Raw genomic sequence first — 19,773 nt, forward strand, 5'->3', positions numbered from 1 at the left:
AGCCGTCGCTCACCTGCAGCACCTGCGAGGGACGCCCCTCCCACAGGAATCAGGATATTTTATAGCTTTTAAAATATTTTTTTTTTATGATTTCAGAGAGGGAGAGAGAGAAAGAAACATCCATGAGGAGAGAGAATCATGGATCGGCCGCCTCCTGCACGCCCCCCACCGGGGATGGAGCCCACAACCCGGGCCTGTGTCCTGATGGGAATCCAACCGTGACCTCCTGGCCCCTAGGTCGACGCCAACCACTGAGCCACGCGTCCGGGCAGCCCTGGATTTCTGTGGCTAACTCAGCAAGGGGTCCATGCGCCCCTGGGAGGGGACTGCAGGGCCGCGACCCCTGCTCTGGGCTCTTGCCGTCAGCAGGCGCCCCGCCCCCCCCTTACAAAGCCTGCGACACCCCATTCGAGGGTGGGGTGACCCGGCCGTCATCGCGGGCCTCGCCTAACCCATGTGTCCATGTGTCTGTCCATTCCTCTTCTTTAGGGCGGTTCTCCGGGACCCTCTGGCGCAGGTATCCGCGGTCAGTTCCCGACGCCCCAAGCGGCCTGGGGTCTCCAACGCGCCGCGAGGAACCAGCGAGGAACCAGGTCCCGCGGCCCCCGCGCAGAGCCGCAGGGTTCGCGCCCGCGGGAGGCGCCCTCGGGGGCTGCAGGCGAGGCGGGTGCCCATGATCCGCGGAGGAGGGTGCGGGCCCGAGTCGTGGACCCGGGCTGGGTCCTAGCCTGTGCGCGCTGAGCCTCTGCCCGGAGGCGCCCCCCTCCCCCCGCGCCCGGTCCGCAGCGATGGTGCCCCTTAGGGGGACCGCGGCAGCCACCCCAAGGAGCTCAGAGAACCCCTAACCAGTCCTGGAACCCCAGAGCGGCTTCTGGGGATGTGACGCGTCCCCGCGGTGGGGACGCGCAGACCCCGAGCGGGGGCGGTTCGGGGAGGGTCCGGCCCTGGGCGCAGCGCCCCGCGGCGCCATGAACCGTGGACCACGGACCATGAACGGTCACTTCTGCCGGGCGCTGATGGAGCGGGGACCGACGGCGCCCCCCGGTAGCGGCATGCCGCTGGGGCCCGCGCCCCCGCCCCGGCCCGCACCCCTGCCCGCGGAGCCCCCGGGCGCCATGCCCTTCCTGCTGTTCCCGGGCCCCGCCGCCGCCTACGCGGGCCTGTTCCCCTGCGCGCCCGGGCCCGGCGCCCTGGGCGCCTACGACTGCGCCTTCGAGCCCGCCTTCATCCACAAGCGCAACGAGCGCGAGCGGCACCGCGTGCGCTGCGTGAACGAGGGCTACGCGCGCCTCCGCGGGCACCTGCCGCGCGCGCTGGCCGAGCGGCGGCTGAGCAAAGTGGAGACGCTGCGCGCCGCCATCCGCTACATCCGGCACCTGCAGGAGCTGCTGCGCGCGCCCGACGGCCCCCCGCGGCCCGAGCCCCCGCGCGACGCCCCGCCGCCCGCGGGCGCCCACCTCCCCGCCTCGCCGGGCCCGGAGCCCGAGGAATCCAGCCAGTGACTGGGGGCCGCAGGGCCGCGCCGTGCCCAGAGCGCTGCGGGGTCACGGCGGGGCGGCGCGGACCCTCGGAGATGCGCGCTCTCCGCGTCCAGGACCCCTCCTTCCCCGCCACCGCCGGCCTCTCGGTGCCAGCTGAGCGGGTGGGTCCGAGGGGCCAACGCCGACTGTGGAGCAGGGGCGCAGGGCCTGGGGAAGCCCGCCAGCCGCGCCGTCCATCGCCCGCAGGAGGGCGCCCTGGACCGTCCCCCGGGGACTGGCTCCGCCTCCGCTTCGGCCTCGCGCGTGGAAGGCTGGGGCCCAGTTCCGGGGTGTGCACGCGGCCGCGGTGCCCTGCGCCGCCCTCTGGGTCACAGGCGCAGCCCCGCGCCGCCCTCGGGTCACAGGGGCAGCCCTGCGTCTGCCGGGCCCCAGGAGGCGAGCCGCGCTCAGGTTCGGGTGCGCCTGTCCCGCTCGCCACGAGGTGGCCTCCAACACCGCTCCTCTGGGAGCTGGTCTGCGCGGGCGTGTACACACACACACACACACACACACACCCCACACCTCTCTGTCTCTGTCTCTCACACACACACACACACATACACACCTCTCTCTCTCTTTCTCTCTCTCTGTCTCTCTCTCTCTCACACACACACACACACCTCTCTCTCTCTCTCTCTCTCTGTCTCTCTGTCTCTCTCTCTCTCACACACACACACCTCTTTCTCTCTCTCTCTGTCTCTCTCATACACACACACACACACACACACGCACGCACACACACACGCGTGGCGCCCTCTGGCCTCCCAGGTGGAGGGCGCCGTCCCCGTCCTCCACCCCCAGCGCGGCCTCCTCCTGCCTTTGCGCCCCAGCTGGGTGAGGACGGATTCCCGCAGCCGCGGGCCTCTGGCCGGGGCACCCAATGGCATATCGGCACCGCTGGCACCGAAGGATGAAATAAAATACGTGTTGAGTTTTGATGCCCGGACCACAGTCTGCCCTCGTGTGCCCTGTGTCTCTCTCCTTCCCACTCCGTCGTGGTGCTAGCTGTGGGGTGTGGGGTGTGGGCTGTGGGATGTGGGGTGCTTTACAGGGACAGGGCTCCGGGGGGGGGGGGGCAGAGTCCCCGAGAGAAAGCCCTCAACCCTCGCACAGTCAGAGGGGAGGGGACAGCAAGCAGAGGGCACCTCAGGGTGTGGCTGGGGCTGTGCCCGAGGGGGGCTCGACCCAGGGTGTTCTGGGAGCCGTCCACCTGCCTGCAGAGGTTCCCTTCCCCAAGGAGGGGGTGGGGCTGGGGTGGGAGGGGGCTGTTCCTGGCGCTGAGGGCCCCCCTCACCTCTGCTGGGCAGTGTCATGGGGCTTCAGCAGGTGAGCACAAGGGACCCAGTCTGTCCCGGGGGGCTCTGTATCGGGTCCGCCTTTCCTGAGGTCTCGCCAGCCTTGACCCTCCAACCCGTCCCCCACGGGCCCTGCCGTCAGCACCCCACCCCCAGCCTCCGAGGGCTGGGGAGGAGTGACAGCTGCCTGGCTTCAGCGGCTAATTTTACTCCCGGGGAGCGGGGAGTAATCCTCCCGCCCCACCCCTGCTGGCCCGGGGCAGGCCTGGCCCTGCGCACTCCGGCCAGACCCCTCGGCCAGTCCCCACGCGAGGGCGAGGGCGCGGGGGACGCAGGGAGGAGAGGGCTGCTGGGTGGGGAGCAGCAGAGCCAGGCCGCCGGGAACATGGAGCCGGCCTCCCCCCAGGACGAGGGCCTGAGGAAGAAGCAGGCCAAGAAGCCGGCCCCCGAGATCCTGCCCAGGCCCCCCCGGGCCCTGCTGTGCCTGACCCTGGAGAACCCGCTGAGGAAGGCCTGCATCAGCATCGTCGAGTGGAAGTATCCTCGGCCGGGCGCAGGGCGGGCGAGGGAAGGTGGCCACGGGTCACACTCGGGGCCAGGAGATGGGGAGGCTGTCCGGGAGGAGCCGCTGGGAAGGGAGGCCTCGGCGGGAGGTGGGGGTGGGGGAGGAAGATCTGGCGGGGGCGGGGGGATCATGGTGATGGCGAGATGCCCCCCCGACCGCCTGTGGCAGGGCGGGGTGCTTCGGGGGGCTGTTGTCCACATCGTCCAGGGGCTCCCCTTAGGTTTCTGAAGCAGCAGCCTCCTTTCCGAGCGAGGATGGGGAGAGTAAAAGTGGGGGGGGGGGGCCTGCAAGGAATCCTTCCCCTTGATGGGAGGGTGAGAGAGAGAGAGAGACAGGAGCTGAACAGGACCCGCTGCTGGGGATTGGGGGGTGCGGGGACCAGACGGCCAGGGGCAGGCCCGCACCCCACCTGGGCGGGGGGGGGGGCGGCTGGAGGCCCCTCTTGTGTGGCATGGGCTCCAGGAGGAAGAGCGAGGGGGTGTCTGGGTTCCTTGGGGGAGGGAGGGAGGCAGGAGGGAGGGAGGGAGGAGGCCGGAGGAGGACTCACAGGGAGGGTCGGGAATATTTGAGATGTTTCCGAAGGGCTTGGGAGCCGGGCTCCGGCCAGCTGTTCCCGGGAGGAAGGGCGAAGAGGCAGACGCGGAAAACGTGGGCCCAGGTGGGAAGAGCTGGGGTCAGAGCCAGCCCTGCCCCCACAGCTGCCGCACCCCATCCAGTCCCCCCATCCAGTCCCCCCATCCAGCCCCCCCATCCAGCCCCCCCATCCAGCCCCCCCATCCAGTCCCCGCGGCCTCCCGCCCTGCCTCACGGGTCTGGTCAGGTGTGGTGGGCGGGATCTCCTACCTCCTGGGCAGGGGCTCTCTCCCTGCTCTGCACCTGCAGCACCCGGGGAACTGGGTGGCCAACCAAGGCAGCTACCCCCTCCCTCCCTCTTCCTCTTTTTTTTAAAAAAAAATATTTTAAAATATGTTTTTATTGATTTTTTTTTTTTTTTTTTTTTTTTAGAGAAAGAGCAGGGAGAGGAATAGAGAAGTAGAAACACCAATGAGAGAGAACCATGGACCGGCTGCCTCCTGCACGCCTCCTACTGGGCATGGAGCCCACAAGACGGGCAGGTGCCCTGAGAGGAATCGAACCCTGACCTCCTGGTTCATAGGTTGACGCTCAACCACGGAGCCACGCCGACCGGGCCCTCCCCCTCCCTCTCTTCCCTCAGCAACCCCTCCCTGGCCCGGCCTGGGCTGCCTCTGGGAGACGGTTATTCAGGGGCGCGTGTCTGGGGAGGATGCGTGGATTTGGGGGTGCTGGTCCAGGGGCTGGTCAGCCCCTCCTTCCTCAGGCTCCGAGGTTCAGGTGTCGCCTGCCCACCGGGATGTCCCCTTTTCCCGGCTCTGCAGGCACCTGGCCTGTCCCCCACCCGCCCCCTTTCTCTGAGGGAGCCCTAATCTCAGGAATTGATGGCTCCGGGGAGAGGGCAGGCGGGGGTGGGGAGCAGATGCTGACAGAGGAGCCTTAAGACTCCCTAAAAGCTAAGGTGCCCCGGCGGCCTCAGAGCTGCCAGTGAGTTCCCTGCTCCTTGGAGAGCCGGGACCCGGCCTCCCTCCACCTGCGGGGGGGGGGGGGGGGCGGGGCCACCAGCCAGCATTACAGCCTCCTCCAGGCTGACCCTCGGCGCCCTCTGACCCTTCACCCCGCAAACCCACGCCTCCCTCCGGGGCTGTCCTTAACCTCGGCCCCCAGACCCTTCGAGACCATCATCTTACTGACCATCTTCGCCAACTGCGTGGCCCTGGCGGTGTATCTGCCGATGCCCGAGGATGACAACAACTCTCTGAACATCGGCCTGGTGAGCTGCCCTCCCTCCCGCCCCCCGCCCCCCCTGGGCCTGCACCGGGCTGGGGGGCCCCCCGTGGTGGGCTGCATGCCTGGGACCTCCCCCCACAAGGATAGGGAACCTCAAACCACCTGCAGGCCTTGCCCCTGGCCTGCCGCGCTCCTCGGTCCGGTAACGTTGCCAGCCCGCCCCTCCAGGGGGCACACTGTGCCCAGCACCTTCAGAGAGTCCCTGAGACCTCAGCACAGCCCCGCGGAGAAGTCCCATTTCACAGATGCAGAAACGGAGGCTCCGGGGCTCAGCCAGTGAGCGACGGGCTGTGTGCCCGTGTCCCTTCCCTGGTTAGAATCGGGAGAGCCCTTTCCCATTGAGGACGGGCAGCCGAGGGCCTTTTGGGGTTCTGCACCCCTTTATCCTTGCCCCCATCTGTAACACGTGATAGAACCACATCCAGCGGGAGGGACGGTCCGAATCGGGCCCCGCCTCCTCTCCCACTCAGTCTGGATTCGGGGAGAGAAAACAGGCTTACATTGAAGGACATACCCACCCACAGCCAGAGACTCATATGAATACCTTTGAAAAATACATGTTTTTTTTTTTTTTATGGATGTCAGAGAGGAAAGGAGAGGGAGAGAGAGAGGAACATCCATGAGGAGAGGGAATCCTGGATCGGCTGCCTCCCGCACGCCCCCTCCTGGGGATCGAGCCCACCACCGGGGCATGTGCCCTGAGCGGGAATCGAACCATGACCTCCTGGCTCCTAGGTCGACGCTCAACCCCTGAGCCACGCCGGTGGGGCTGGATGAGTTTTGCTAACGGTGGTCAAGTAGTCCTGGTGCTGCTCCGTGTGTGTGTGTGTGGGGGGGCGCGGGGAGGCGGCCCCTCCCGGGCCTCACCGTGGCGTCCGCCCCCCCCCCCCCCCCCCAGACCTTCCTGGGCTCAGGTTGTGCACACCCTCGGAGAGGCTGTGGCCGAGCTTCTGGCATTCAGGCCGGTGCCTTTTTATAGGGTCAGGAATGTGCCAGGGCGGCTGTGGCCAGGGCCCGGCCAGGAGCCAGGACCTGCGGGGCACAGGTGCGGGGTGGGGCTGGGCCGTCCGACAAGAGTCCTGGCGAAATGGCCTGAGGCCCCACCTCTAGACTGCCCGCTCCCCCAGAGACAACCAGTGCTTAGTCCCACCCCTCAGCCCCGCCTCAGCCACTGAGCGTGGACAGGGACACCCCAGTAACCTGCCCAGCTGTGCCCTCCGCGCTGGCCTCCTATGGCAGCTTCTCCCCCCCCCCCCAGTCCTCCGTCCCCGCATCTGTGGCAAGGACCCCAGTGTCCACCTCCAGGCTGTTCTGGCCCCGAGCACCCACTCCTGTCCCGCCTGTGCTCAGAGGGGCTCGGGAAAGCTGCCTCTCTGCCCGCCCAGCCCTCCCAGCCCTTCCCCAACCCTGCTGAGGTCCCCAGCCCAGGCCTGGGGTGGGGTGGGGGCAGGGAGGCAGGGCTCACCCACTCAGGCCTTGGCTTTGGAGCCAGAGTTCATCGGGCTAAATATAGCCGCTGCCCTCATCCCCAGCGGCTCATCTTCCAAACCTGGAGGCTGAGGTGGCCATGGAGACCGAGGCGGGGCCCGGACACCTGTGGGTGGTGTGGCTGGGACAGCAGGCTCTCCCCCCCACCCCTTTCAGGAAAAGTCTCTCAATAGCACATTGGAAGGATTCTGGGACTGTGTCCCCACCTCCCAGCCCCCCACTTTTTTTTGTTTTGTTAAGAAAGCTCTGTATATTCCTTTATTATTATTAACCAGAGGCCCGATGCACAAAGATTCGTGCAAGAATGGGCCTTCCTTCCACTGCCTTCGCTCTGGCCGGAGACGCCTTTCTGCCTTCCCACGCTGCCCAGAGGCCAGGAGTGGCTGGGGCGGTGCGGAAAGCCTGCGTCATCGCCATGGCGACGATGCAAGCGTCCCGCCCCACCCCCGGCCGCTCAGTGCCTGCGTATGCAAATTAACCCACCATCTTTGTTGTGTTAATTTGCATACTCACTCCTGATTGGCTGGTGGGCATCGTGAAGGTACAGTCAATTTGCATCTTACTCTTTTATTAGTGTAGATGTATTTGTATTGATTTCAGAGAGGCAGGGAGAGGGAGAGAGAAACATCCGTGATGAGAGAGAATCATGGATCGGCTGCCTCCTGCACGCCCCACGCTGGGAATCGAACCTGCAACCCGGGCCTGTGGCCCTGACCGGGAATCGAACCATGACCTCCTGGTTCACAGGTCCACGCTCACCCACGGAGCCACGCTACGTGTGGTCAACCATGTAATGAACTCATCCCTCATGCCTTGGCCGAGCCAGACCAAATGATTTCATGGGCCTGGTAGAACCGTGGGCCACCCCGGCTCCAGACGACTCCCTTATTCACACAATTCTGGGCCCTGACAGAAGAAGAATTTTTTTTAAAAAATGAACAGTCCCCACACTTCACAGAGTTGATCGTTCGGTGGGTAGGATTGAAGGCCAACAGGATAGAAACGGGCCTGGTGACTTATTGTCGTGAGGGGTCCACGCGACCAGAGGGAAAAAGCCATGAATGTGAGCAAAGGCCTCCGGGAGGGCTGACTCCCAAGGGAAGGCCCGTGGGCTGTGAGGGGCCGGCCCGGCGTGTGTGGCTGCGAGGTGAGGGGGGAGGAGGAAATTCAGGCAGGTGCCAAGGTCCCGAGGCCGCCGGGAACCGTGTGCCCGGGGAGGGAAGGGCGGCGGTGCGCTGGGGGCGCTCAGAGGAGAGACGGCCGCGCTCGCCCCCCCAGGAGAAGCTCGAGTACTTCTTCCTCATCGTCTTCTCCATCGAAGCCGCCATGAAGATCATCGCCTACGGCTTCCTCTTCCACCCGGACGCCTACCTGCGTAGCGGCTGGAACGTGCTGGACTTCATCATTGTCTTCCTGGGGTGAGGCCCGGAGCGGGGGGGGGGGGGGGGGTGGGGGCGGTTGGGAGGCGGTTCGAGGGCCCAGCAGCCCAGAGGCAACACAGACCCCAGCTCTGGGCCAGGGAGCAGCCTTGCGGGGTGAGGTGGGGGGGGGGGGGCGGGGAGGAGGACGGAGAGGACACCTGCCTGGCAGGGAACATCCCTCGCCATCCAGCCTCTGCCTGGAGCCCCAGACACACACGTGCCCAGAACGAGGGCATCAGAGACAGGCCCCCACCGAGGCCGCTGCTCCCCGCACGGTGGGTCCGCGGGTCCGGCGTCCACAGCAGGCGCCGTAAGGGAGGACGTGGGGTGGATTTCGAAGGCTATTGGAGCCCTAGCTGGTTTGGCTCAGTGGATAGAGCGTCGGCCTGTGGACGGAAAGGTCCCAGGTTCAATTCCGGTCAAGGGCATGTACCTTGGTGGCGGGCACATCCCCAGTAGGGGGCGTGCAGGAGGCAGCTGATGGATGTTTCTCTCGCATCGATGTTTCTAACTCTCTATCCTTCTCCCTTCCTCTCTGTAAAAAAAATCAATAAAAATATATTTTTTTAAAAAAACAAAGGCTATTGGACGGTGGAGCCCGATGAGAGAGGAGGAGGGCGATGAGGAGGCCGGGGAAGGGAGGGACAGGCCCCAGCTGGTGTGGCTCAGTGGTTGGAGCATTGGCCCAAGGACTGAAGGGTCCCAGGTTCGATTCTGATTCTGGCCAAGGGCACGTACCTGGGTTGCAGGCTCCATCCTAGCGCCAGTCAGGGCTCATGCAGGAGACAACCAATGGATGTGTCTCTCTCTCTCTCTCTCTCTTCCCCCCCCTCTCCCCTCCACTCTCTGAAAATCAATGGGAAAATATCCTCGGGTGAGGATTAACAGCAACCAAAGACGCAAGCTCTGGGTCCCTCCTGGGCCCCACGTTAGGAGTCAGCGTTAGCCGTGGCCAAACTGTACCTGCCCCTGAGCACAGAGGGACACACAGGGTCCCCAGCACCGGGCCTGCGCTCACCTGACCGCCCCCCCCCCACCCCCTCCTCCCCCCGCAGGGTCTTCACGGTGATCCTGGAGCAGGTCAACCTCATCCAGAGCAACACCACGCCGCTGAGCAGCAAGGGCGCCGGCCTGGACGTCAAGGCGCTCCGAGCCTTCCGCGTGCTGCGCCCCCTCCGGCTGGTGTCGGGGGTGCCCAGTGGGTGGCCCCGTCTCCCCAGACCCCCTCCTGCTCCCCAGCCTGCGCCCTGGCCCGGTTCTGGGTCCTGCTCCTTCCTGGCTGTCCCAGAGGGTTCCCGGGGTGTGGAGAATGGGAGGCGACCGGCGGGGGGGGGGGGGGGGGGAGCTGACCCTCGTTCTGTGTCTCCCCCCCCCAGGCCTGCAGGTGGTGCTCAACTCCATCTTCAAGGCCATGCTGCCGCTGTTCCACATCGCGCTGCTGGTCCTCTTCATGGTCATCATCTACGCCATCATCGGCCTCGAGCTCTTCAAAGGCAAGATGCATAAGACGTGCTACTTCATCGGGACCGGTGAGTGCCGGGCGGGGCGGGCGGGGCGCTGGGCAGGGCCCGGGACAGCTCAGGGGGAGCCCCCCCTATGAAGACGCCACAGGAGCCCGGCTGATGCGGCTCCGTGGCTGAGCGTCCACCTAGGAACCAGGAGGTCAGGGTTCCATTCCCGGTCAGGGCACATGCCCGGGTTGCAGGCTCCATCCCCAGTGTGGGGCGTGCAGGAGGCAGCCGGTCCATGGTTCTCTCTCCTCATGGATGTTCCTCTCTCTCTCCCTCTCCCTTCCTCTCTGACATCAATAAAAATATATTTAAAAATAAGTAAAGCCCTAGCTGGTGTGGCTCAGCGGATAGAGCGTCAGCCTGCGGACTGAAGGGTCCCGGGTTCGATACCCAGTCAGGGCACATGCCCGGGTTGCGGGCTCGATCCCCAGTAGGGGGCGTGCAGGAAGCAGCTGATCCATGATTCTCTCTCCTCATGGATGCTTCTATCTCTCTCTCCCTCTTCCTTCCTCTCTGAAACCAATAAAAAAATATATATTAAAAATAAATAAATAAAAATAAAAATACATAAAAAGAAGCCGCAAGAGCGAGGTTGCATTTCCTAGGGAATCGCCCCGTGACGGAAAGCATTGTTTCTATTTCACAGGCAGGGAAACTGAGGCTGGGAGAGACTGGGTCACTTGCCCACAGTTAGGGAGCCCGTGAGCCATAGGTCCGAGGTCTCTAATCCCCTGCTGACCTTGGGGAAGGTCTGTCCCAGACCAGGGCCTGGCGGAAGGACAGTTCAGCCGGGGCCAGTGACCCCCGGGGCCTCCACTCGGAGGAGCGACCCTGATCCCAGGCTCACAGGTCGACGCTCAGCCCCTGAGTCACGCCGGCCGGGCCGTTACACAATCATTTTCACCCCGTCTCTCCCCTCCTCACCCACGCCTCCCGGTCGTCCCATGCTGCGGCCTCCAGACGTCGTGGCCACGGAGGAGAACGAGAAGCCGTCGCCCTGCGCCCGGACGGGCTCGGGCCGCCCCTGCACCATCAACGGCAGCGAGTGCCGGGGCGGCTGGCCGGGGCCCAACCACGGCATCACGCACTTCGACAACTTCGGCTTCTCCATGCTCACCGTGTACCAGTGCATCACCATGGAGGGCTGGACCGACGTCCTGTACTGGGTGCGTCCCACCCGCGCGTCCCGCTTCCTCCCCGCTTCCCCGGGGGCCGGCGGGGCGGGCCGGCAGGCGTGTCCTGCTCCTTCTCACTCTTCCCTGCGAAACCCGTGCAGGGGCGCGGCCCCCTGGCCCCCAGCTGTGTCCGGCGTCCCGGGGAAGCTCCGAGAGGAGGGGAGGAGGCAGCCAGGCGCTCGGGGTCCAGCTTGGTCTCACTCCCTGCCTGGTCCCTACGCCCCGCGGGTGACTCCCTCCTCTGGGCCCTCGGGAGGCCCTTGATCTCCAGGGTTGAGGTCTTTGGGAGAGAACAGGTCCCCAGGGTCGGTGGGCTGGGCCTCTCAGGCAGGGCGCCCGAGCCCTCAGGCCAGGGGGTGAGACCCCCACCTGTGTCCCCCCAGGTGAACGATGCCATCGGGAACGAGTGGCCCTGGATCTACTTTGTCACCCTCATCCTGCTGGGCTCCTTCTTCATCCTCAACCTGGTGCTGGGTGTGCTGAGCGGGTGAGGAGGGGAGGGGGAGGGGGGAGGGAGGAGGAGGGAGGACAATGGAGGAGGGAGGGGGAGGAAGAGGGAGGAGGGAGGACAGAGGGAGAGGAGAGGGAAGAGGAGGGAGAGGAGTGGGAAGAGGAAGAAGAAGGGAGGATGGGGAGGAGATAGAAGGAAGTAGGAGGGAAGAGGAGGGAGAGGAGGAGGAAGAGAAGGAGGAGGAAGGGGGAGTAGAGGAGGGAGGAGGGAGGAGGAGGAACAGGAAGAGGAGGAGAAAGAAGGTGGAAGGAGGAAGGATGGAAGAGGAGGAAGAGGAGGAGAAGGAGGAGGAAGGAGGGAAGGAGGAGGAGGAGGAGGAAGAAGGGAAAGAGGAGGAGGAGGAAAGAGGGAAGGAGGAGGAGGAGCAGGAGGAGGAAGAGGAGGAGGAAGGAGGGAAAGAGGAGGAGGAGCAGGAGGAGGAGGAAGAGGAGGAGGAGGAAGAGCAGGACCAGGACAGGGAGACGTGCATCAGAACCTCCGCTCATGCCTGCGTCCCCTTGAGCCAGGAGCGTGCTCCCTGGTCAGAAGGAAGAGACAGAGGTGCAGGAGGGAGCCCGTCCATGTTTAATTCCTCTCCCTTCCCCTGGAGCCCCTCCATCCTGCTGCCTCTGTCCCTCACGCCCCACCTCTGGCCCTGGAGGAGCTGGAGCTCAGCACCAGGTGTCAGCATAGCTCGGGCTCAGCCCCGACTCTGGAGCGAGGTGGTCCCGGCCTGCTGGCACCTGCTGGCGGTGTGACCTCCACCTACTGACCTAGCTGTTCTGTGCCTGGGGGTGCACACCTCCTCCCCTCCCCTCCCTTCCCCCCTCCCCCTCCCCCTCGCTCCGCTGCAGGGAGTTCACCAAGGAGCGGGAGAAGGCCAAGTCCAGGGGGACCTTCCAGAAGCTGCGGGAGAAGCAGCAGCTGGACGAGGACCTCCGGGGCTACATGAGCTGGATCACGCAGGGCGAGGTCATGGACGTGGAGGACCTGAGAGAAGGTTCGAGCCCAAGGCTGTGGGCACAGCCCCCCCCCCCCCCCGGCTGCCCCTCACAGGGAGCACCACCTCCCTGACCCCCACACACCTGGGAGGCGGGGGGAGCAGGTGGAGCTGCTTCGCAGAGAAGGAAACTCGTGGCTCCCAGGGCCCCTCCTGGGGTACGGGGTACCACACGCAGGTCCCTCACGGCCCCTTCCCTCTGGGGTCCCTGGGAACCCGCCCTCGGGAAAGCAGAGGGAGCCCCCCATGGGGGCCCTTCCCAGCTGTCTCCGGTGCTGGGCCCCTCCCAGGTCTGTCCAGCCCAGAGGGGCCCAGCCAGCCGGCCCACGGAGCCTCTCTGGTCCCCAGGGAAGCTGTCCTTGGAGGAAGGCGGTTCCGACTCGGAGAGTCTGTATGAGATCGAGGGCTTGAACAAGATCATCCAGTTTGTGTGAGTCTCCTCCCAGCCCCAGGGTCCTCCCAGCCCCCAGATCCTCCCAGCCCCAGCTCCTCCCAGCCCCACCTCCTCCCAGCCCCACCTCCTCCCAGCCCCAGGCTCCTCCCAGCCCCAGCTCCTCCCACTCCCAGGCTCCTCCCAGCCCCAGATCCTCCCAGCCCCAGCTCCTCCCACTCCCAGGCTCCTCCCAGCCCCCAGATCCTCCCAGCCCCAGCTCCTCCCAGCCCCACCTCCTCCCAGCCCCACCTCCTCCCAGCCCCAGCTCCTCCCAGCCCCAGCTCCTCCCAGCCCCGGGCTCCTCCCACTCCCAGGCTCCTCCCACTCCCAGGCTCCTCCCAGCCTCTGGGTCCTCCCAGCCCCAGGCTCCTCCCACTCCCAGGCTCCTCCCAGCCCCAGGCTCCTCCCAGCCTCTGGGTCCTCCCAGCCCTGGGCTCCTCCCACTCCCAGGCTCCTCCCACTCCCAGGCTCCTCCCAGCCCCAGCTCCTCCCAGCCCCGGGCTCCTCCCACTCCCAGGCTCCTCCCACTCCCAGGCTCCTCCCAGCCTCTGGGTCCTCCCAGCCCCGGGCTCCTCCCACTCCCAGGGCTCCTCCCAGCCCCAGCTCCTCCCAGCCCCAGCTCCTCCAAGCCCCAGGCTCCTCCCAGCCCCAGCTCCTCCCAGCCCCGGCTCCTCCCAGCCCTGGCTCCTCCCAGCCTCTGGGTCCTCCCAGCCCCTAGGTCCTCCCAGCCCCAGGCTCCTCCCACTCCCAGGCTCCTCCCAGCCCCAGCTCCTCCCAGCCCCAGGCTCCTCCCAGCCCCAGCTCCTCCCAGCCTCTGGGTCCTCCCAGCCCCTAGGTCCTCCCAGCCCCAGGCTCCTCCCAGCCCCACCTCCTCCCAGCCCCAGCTCCTCCCAGCCCCAGCTCCTCCCAGCCCCAGCTCCTCCCAGCCCCGGGCTCCTCCCACTCCCAGGCTCCTCCCAGCCCAGGGCTCCTCCCACTCCCAGGCTCCTCCCAGCCCAGGGCTCCTCCCACTCCCAGGCTCCTCCCAGCCCAGGGCTCCTCCCACTCCCAGGCTCCTCCCAGCCTCTGGGTCCTCCCAGCCCTGGGCTCCTCCCAGCCCCAGGCTCCTCCCAGCCCAGGGCTCCTCCCAGCCCCAGCTCCTCCCAGCCCCAGGCTCCTCCCAGCCCCAGGCTCCTCCCAGCCCCAGCTCCTCCCACTCCCAGGATCCTCCCAGCCCCAGAGCCAAATCAGCGAGGGCATGTGCCCTTGACTGGAATCGAACCTGGGACCCTTCAGTCAACAGGCTGGTGCTCTATCCACTGAGCCACACTGACTAGCAGCCTTGGGCAAACTACGGCCCGAAGGGCTGGATCCGGCTGTTCTATCCAGTTCTCTTGCTCTCCCCTCCGGTCCTTTACTTTGAATTTATATTAGTTCACACACACACTCCATCCATGCTTTTGTTCCGGCCCTCCGGTCCAGTTTAAGAACCCATTGTGGCCCTCGAGTCAAAAAGTTTGCCCACCCCTGCTGACTAGGGCCTGTCTTCAAAGTTTTGCCTTTTTCAGGAAGTCACACAGTTTTCAGATTGGCTTTTTTCATGGCCTGATAACTCACACAGTTTCCTTTGGTGTAAAATATTCCATGGCATGGATACTTAGTAATACTGTACCAGATGTACCGGTTAATAATGTGGATTTTGTCATCAAAGAAAACACGACAATTTCAAGAGAAACATCAAAAGTGCTTTGTTCAAAGTAATGTCCATCTGCTAGCTACACATTTCCCCCATCTTTCAGGGAATTTGTGTGTACCGTCCCAATAGAACTTCTCTTGTTTTGAGGCAGACCATTCAGAGACCCCATTGTCCACTTCTTCGTACGTGTTGAAGGGCTGCTCAGAAAGTGCGTGTGCCATCGATCGGAACAAGGGGTCGTCTGAAGGAGCAAGGGCTGGTGAATACGGCGGGTGGGTTCATACTTCCCAGGCAAGATCTTTTAACGTGTCTTTAGCTGGTTTGGAAGTGTGTGATGGTGCGTCATCGTGAAGCAAAATTACTTTGCCGTGTCTTCTGGCCCAGTCTGGTGGTTTTATGATCAAAGTGTGGTTCAAATTGATTATTTGTTGTCGGTAGTGATCAGTATTAACGGTTTCACCTGGTTTTAGAAGCTCCTAATACACCACACCTTCCTGATCCCACCAAACGCAGAGCATTGTCTTCTTTCCGAAGCGATTTGGCCTGGCAGTGGATGTTGATGGTTGACCTGGATCAACCCATGATTTTGTGCATTTGGGATTCTCAACATAAATCCACTTTTCATCGCCAGTCACAGTTCGATGCAAAAAAAGACTTTCTTTCGTGCCTTTGAAGCAACATTTTACTGCTGACTTTTCGGTTTTCCATTTGTCTTTCGTTCAGTTGATGTGGCACCCATTTTCCTTCCTTTAAAATCCTTCCCATTGCTTGTAAATGATCAGAAATTGTTTGCTGAGCAACGTTTAATCTTTCTGCAATTTGTTTTTGAGTTTGACACACATCTTCATCCAATAATACTTGTCATTGTTGGCCTTCAAATTTTTTCGGTTGACCTGGACGTTCTTTGTCTTTCACATCGAAATCCTCACTTTTAAAGCATTTAAACCAGCGTTCACGAGTATCTTGAGATGGAGCATGTTCACCATAAGCTTCCCGAAGTATACAATCACTTTCAGCAGCACTTTTCTTCAAAATAAAGTAATGAATTGAAACTTCCCACAAATGCTCTTTTTTTTTTTTTTGGCACAAAATTTGACATTTTTAAGCATTAAAAATATCTACGATGTTAACACCTTCAGCAAATTTGACATATGAAATTTTGAAGCTTGTTGTCAATACAACAAAATAGCATACATATCAAATTGCATATATATCAACATATGTGTAACTCCATCTATTGAAAAGAATCCGCATTATTAACTGGTACACCTAGTAAAAGAACCCATGGTGTGGATACTTTGTATCACGGTGTGGATGCTTAGTATCATGGTGTAGATACTTAGTATCATGGTGTGGATGCTTAGTATTATGGTGTGGATACTTAGTAAAATCATGGTGTGGATGCTTAGTATTATGGTGTGGATACTTAGTAATCATGGTGTGGATACTTAGTATTATGGTGTGGATACTTAGTATCATGGTGTGGATACTTAGTATTATGGTGTGGATACTTAGTAAAATCATGGTGTGGATGCTTAGTATTATGGTGTGGATACTTAGTAATCATGGTGTGGATACTTAGTATTATGGTGTGGATACTTAGTATCATGGTGTGGATACTTAGTATTATGGTGTGGATACTTAGTATCATGGTGTGGATGCTTAGTAATCATGGTGTGGATACTTAGTAATCATGGTGTGGATACTTAGTAAAATCATGGTGTGGATGCTTAGTATTATGGTGTGGATACTTAGTAATCATGGTGTGGATACTTAGTATTATGGTGTGGATACTTAGTATTATGGTGTGGATACTTAGTAAAATTATGGTGTGGATACTTAGTAAAATTATGGTGTGGATGCTTAGTATTATGGTGTGGATACTTAGTATTATGGTGTGGATACTTAGTAACCATGGTGTGGATACTTAGTATTATGGTGTGGATACTTAGTATTATGGTGTGGATACTTAGTAAAATTATGGTGTGGATACTTAGTAAAATCATGGTGTGGATACTTAGTAATCATGGTGTGGATACTTAGTAAAATCATGGTGTGGATGCTTAGTATTATGGTGTGGATACTTAGTATTATGGTGTGGATACTTAGTAATCATGGTGTGGACACTTAGCTACACAGATTCAATCAAGCCCTCCAGTTGGGGGCCACACACAAACAGGGTCCCGGGGCGCAGCTTGGCAGAAGTGTGAACACTTCTGCTGGCAGATTCCCCGAAAAGGACTCACTGGGTCAAACGGTGTATAGGTTTTAAACCTTGGTAAACGCTGCCAAATTGCTCTCCCAAAAGCCAGCACCTGCTGTCCAAGGACCTGTCCACAACCCTCCCAGGGCCCGACACCGCTCATGTGTTACGGAAGTGCTTTTATAACGGGCAGAGCGTAGCGTGCCAGCGCTGGCCTCGCTGAACTTGACATTGATCATGGGGCTCTGTGCCAGGCACTGTGCCTTATCTCCACTTCTCGCTGAGCTTGGCACCAGCATTAAACGCCTTTGAAAGAGGGAGGACTTAGCTAGTAAGAGCCGAGATTGTACACCAGCTGGCGTGGCTCAGTGGCTGAGCGTTGACCTATGAACCAGGAGATCACATGCGTGGGGTTGTGGGCTTGATCCCCAGTAGGGGGTGTGCAGGAGGCATGATTCTCTCTCATCATGCATGTTTCTCTCTCCCTCTTCCTTCCTCTCTGAAATCAATAAAAAATATATATATTTTTATTTTTTTTTAATTTTTTTTTAAATATATTTTATTGCTTTTTTTACAGAGAGGAAGGAAGAGGGATAGAGAGTTAGAAACATCGATGAGAGAGAAACATCGATCAGCTGCCTCCTGCACACCCCCTACTGGGGATGTGCCTGCAACCAAGGTACATGCCCTTGACCGGAATCGAACCCAGGACCCTTGAGTCCGCAGGCCGACGCTCTATCCACTGAGCCAAACCGGTTTCGGCAAAAAAAAAATATATATATTTTTTAAAAAAGACCTGAGATTGTAGACCAGCTGGCTCCACTACTCACATGACTAGAGGGAGGGGGGTGGTCAGATCCAGTGTGGCCAGGGGCGGCCTGGAAGGTGGGGCTTGGGTAAAGCCGCTCTCTGCCTTCCTCCCACTCTGTCCCCCCCGCCCCCCCAGCCGACACTGGAGGCAGTGGAACCGTATCTTTCGCTGGAAATGCCACGACGTGGTCAAGTCCCGGGCCTTCTACTGGCTGGTGATCCTGATCGTGGCCCTCAACACCCTGTCCATCGCCTCCGAGCACCACAACCAGCCGCTGTGGTTGACCCACCTGCAAGGTGAGGCACCCCCCTGCTCACCCACCTGCAAGGTGAGGCACCCCCCTGTTCACCCACCTGCAGGGTGAGACACCCCCCTGCTCACCCCCCTGCTCACCCACCTGCTCACCCACCTGCAAGGTGAGGCACCCCCCTGCTCACCCACCTGCTCACCCACCTGCAAGGTTAGGTACCCCCCTACTCACCCACCTGCAGGATGAGACACCCCCCTGCTCACCCACCTGCTCACCCACCTGCTCTCCCACCTGCAGGGTAAGACACCCCCCTGCTCACCCACCTGCTTACCCACCTGCAGGGTAAGATACCCCCCTGCTCACCCACCTGCTCACCCACCTGCAGGGTGAGGCACCCCCCTGCTCACCCCCCTGCTCACCCACCTGCTCACCCACCTGCTCACCCACCTGTTCACCCACTGGCAGGGTGAGGCCGGCAGGGAAAAGGCCAGACGGGGCCAATGGCCACAGCCAGCCAGGGGGTGGCGCCTTGGGCCTTGCTGAAGAGGTCCATGAGGCCCATGAGATAGGGGCATGGCTTCTAGACTTACAGGCTGGTGTCACTTCTGGAACTTTCCTTCTCATGGTAACAATAGCAACCCTTTGGGAGCCCTCCAGGTGCGTGCTCAGGTGTCTGGGCAAACTATTCCCATGACAGACACTGGACACAGATGCCAGTAATTTATTTTTTAAATATATTTTTATTGATTTCAGGGAGGAAGGGAAAGGGAGAGAGAGAGAGAGAGAGAGGGAGAGAGGGAAACATCCATGATGAGAGAGACTCACGGATCGGCTGCCTCCTGCACGCCCCGCACTGGGGATCGAGTCCACAACCCGGGCATGCGCCCTTGACCGGGAATCGAACCCTGACCTCCTGGTTCACAGGTCGATGCTCAACCCCTGAGCCATGCGGGCCGGGCTGGGTCCGTGTTCTTTCCATGGGCAAAGATGCCCCCACTGGGTGTTGGGGGGAGGTAGCGTGGGAGGGAGTCGGGGTGGCGGGCTCCCCAGGCCGAGAGGCTCAGAGGAGGAAGGGGAAGGAGGGCGACGCTGAGCCCGCGCCGTGCCCCCCCCAGACGTCGCCAACCGGGTGCTGCTGTCCCTCTTCACCATCGAGATGCTGATGAAGATGTACGGGCTGGGCCTGCGCCAGTACTTCATGTCCATCTTCAACCGCTTCGACGGCTTCGTGGTGTGCAGCGGCCTGCTGGAGGTCCTGCTGGTGGAGTCGGGCGCCATGAGCCCCCTGGGCATCTCCGTGCTGCGCTGCATCCGCCTCCTGAGGCTCTTCAAGATCACCAAGTGAGCGGGCGCCCGAGCAGGGGCCGCGGGCTCAGCCAGGGGCGGGCGGGCGCAGGCCCAGCTCGGCGCCCCGTCCCGCGGTCCTGCAAACCCACACGAAATCACCCCCAGCTCTGGACCTCAGTCCTCTCTTTTTTTTTTTTTTTTTAAATATATTTTATTGATATTTTACAGAGAGGAAGGGAGAGGGACAGAGAGTTAGAAACATCGATGAGAGAGAAACATCCATCAGCTGCCTCCTGCACACCTCCCACTGGGGATGTGCCCGCAATCAAAGTACATGCCCTTGACCGGAATCGAACCCGGGACCCTTCAGTCCGCAGGCCGAGGCTCTATCCACTGAGCCACACCAGTTAGGGCTATTATTTCTTTTTTAAAAATATATTTTCTTGATTTTTGACAGAGAGGAAGGGAGAGGGACAGAGAGCTAGAAACATCGATGAGAGAGAAACATCCATCAGCTGCCTCCTGCACGCCCCCACCTGGGGATGTGCCCGCAACCAAGGTACATGCCCTTGACCGGAATCGAACCCGGGACCCTTGAGTCCGCAGGCCGACGCTCTATCCACTGAGCCACACCGCCAGGCTTTATTATTATTTCTTAAATCCCCACCAAGGATATTTTCCCCATTGATTTCTAGAGAGAGTGGAAGGGAGGGAGGAGCGGAGGGGGGAGAGAGAGAGAGAGGGAGAGAGAGGCATGCTGGGAAGGAAGGGAAGAATGCGGGTGGC

At 61.2% G+C, this 19,773-nt stretch overlaps 2 protein-coding genes across 2 annotated transcripts in view; both read left to right on the forward strand.

The window, feature by feature from the left end:
* Window positions 1–989: 989 nt before the first annotated feature.
* On the forward strand, window positions 990–1,502 carry ASCL5 (achaete-scute family bHLH transcription factor 5; the record flags this gene model as incomplete). The annotated part of the gene is made up of 1 exon (XM_080651059.1): window positions 990–1,502. One exon carries the CDS (start codon window positions 990–992, stop codon window positions 1,500–1,502), a length of 513 nt encoding a protein of 170 aa, XP_080507185.1.
* A 1,698-nt stretch (window positions 1,503–3,200) lies between these two features.
* Window positions 3,201–19,773, forward strand: part of CACNA1S (calcium voltage-gated channel subunit alpha1 S) — a gene marked incomplete at its 5' end in the record, with an annotated part of 40,672 nt that continues 24,099 nt past the window's right edge. Inside the window, 11 exons of the mRNA XM_080651063.1 lie at window positions 3,201–3,352; window positions 5,121–5,226; window positions 8,010–8,149; window positions 9,208–9,350; window positions 9,529–9,681; window positions 10,624–10,829; window positions 11,222–11,325; window positions 12,183–12,328; window positions 12,677–12,758; window positions 17,586–17,746; window positions 18,816–19,041. Coding sequence (XP_080507189.1) covers window positions 3,201–3,352; window positions 5,121–5,226; window positions 8,010–8,149; window positions 9,208–9,350; window positions 9,529–9,681; window positions 10,624–10,829; window positions 11,222–11,325; window positions 12,183–12,328; window positions 12,677–12,758; window positions 17,586–17,746; window positions 18,816–19,041 — 1,619 coding nt within the window. The remainder of the gene's footprint in view (window positions 3,353–5,120; window positions 5,227–8,009; window positions 8,150–9,207; window positions 9,351–9,528; window positions 9,682–10,623; window positions 10,830–11,221; window positions 11,326–12,182; window positions 12,329–12,676; window positions 12,759–17,585; window positions 17,747–18,815; window positions 19,042–19,773) is intronic.

This window comes from Plecotus auritus (assembly GCF_963455305.1).
Source record: "Plecotus auritus genome assembly, chromosome: 14".
Lineage (NCBI taxonomy): Eukaryota > Metazoa > Chordata > Mammalia > Chiroptera > Vespertilionidae > Plecotus > Plecotus auritus.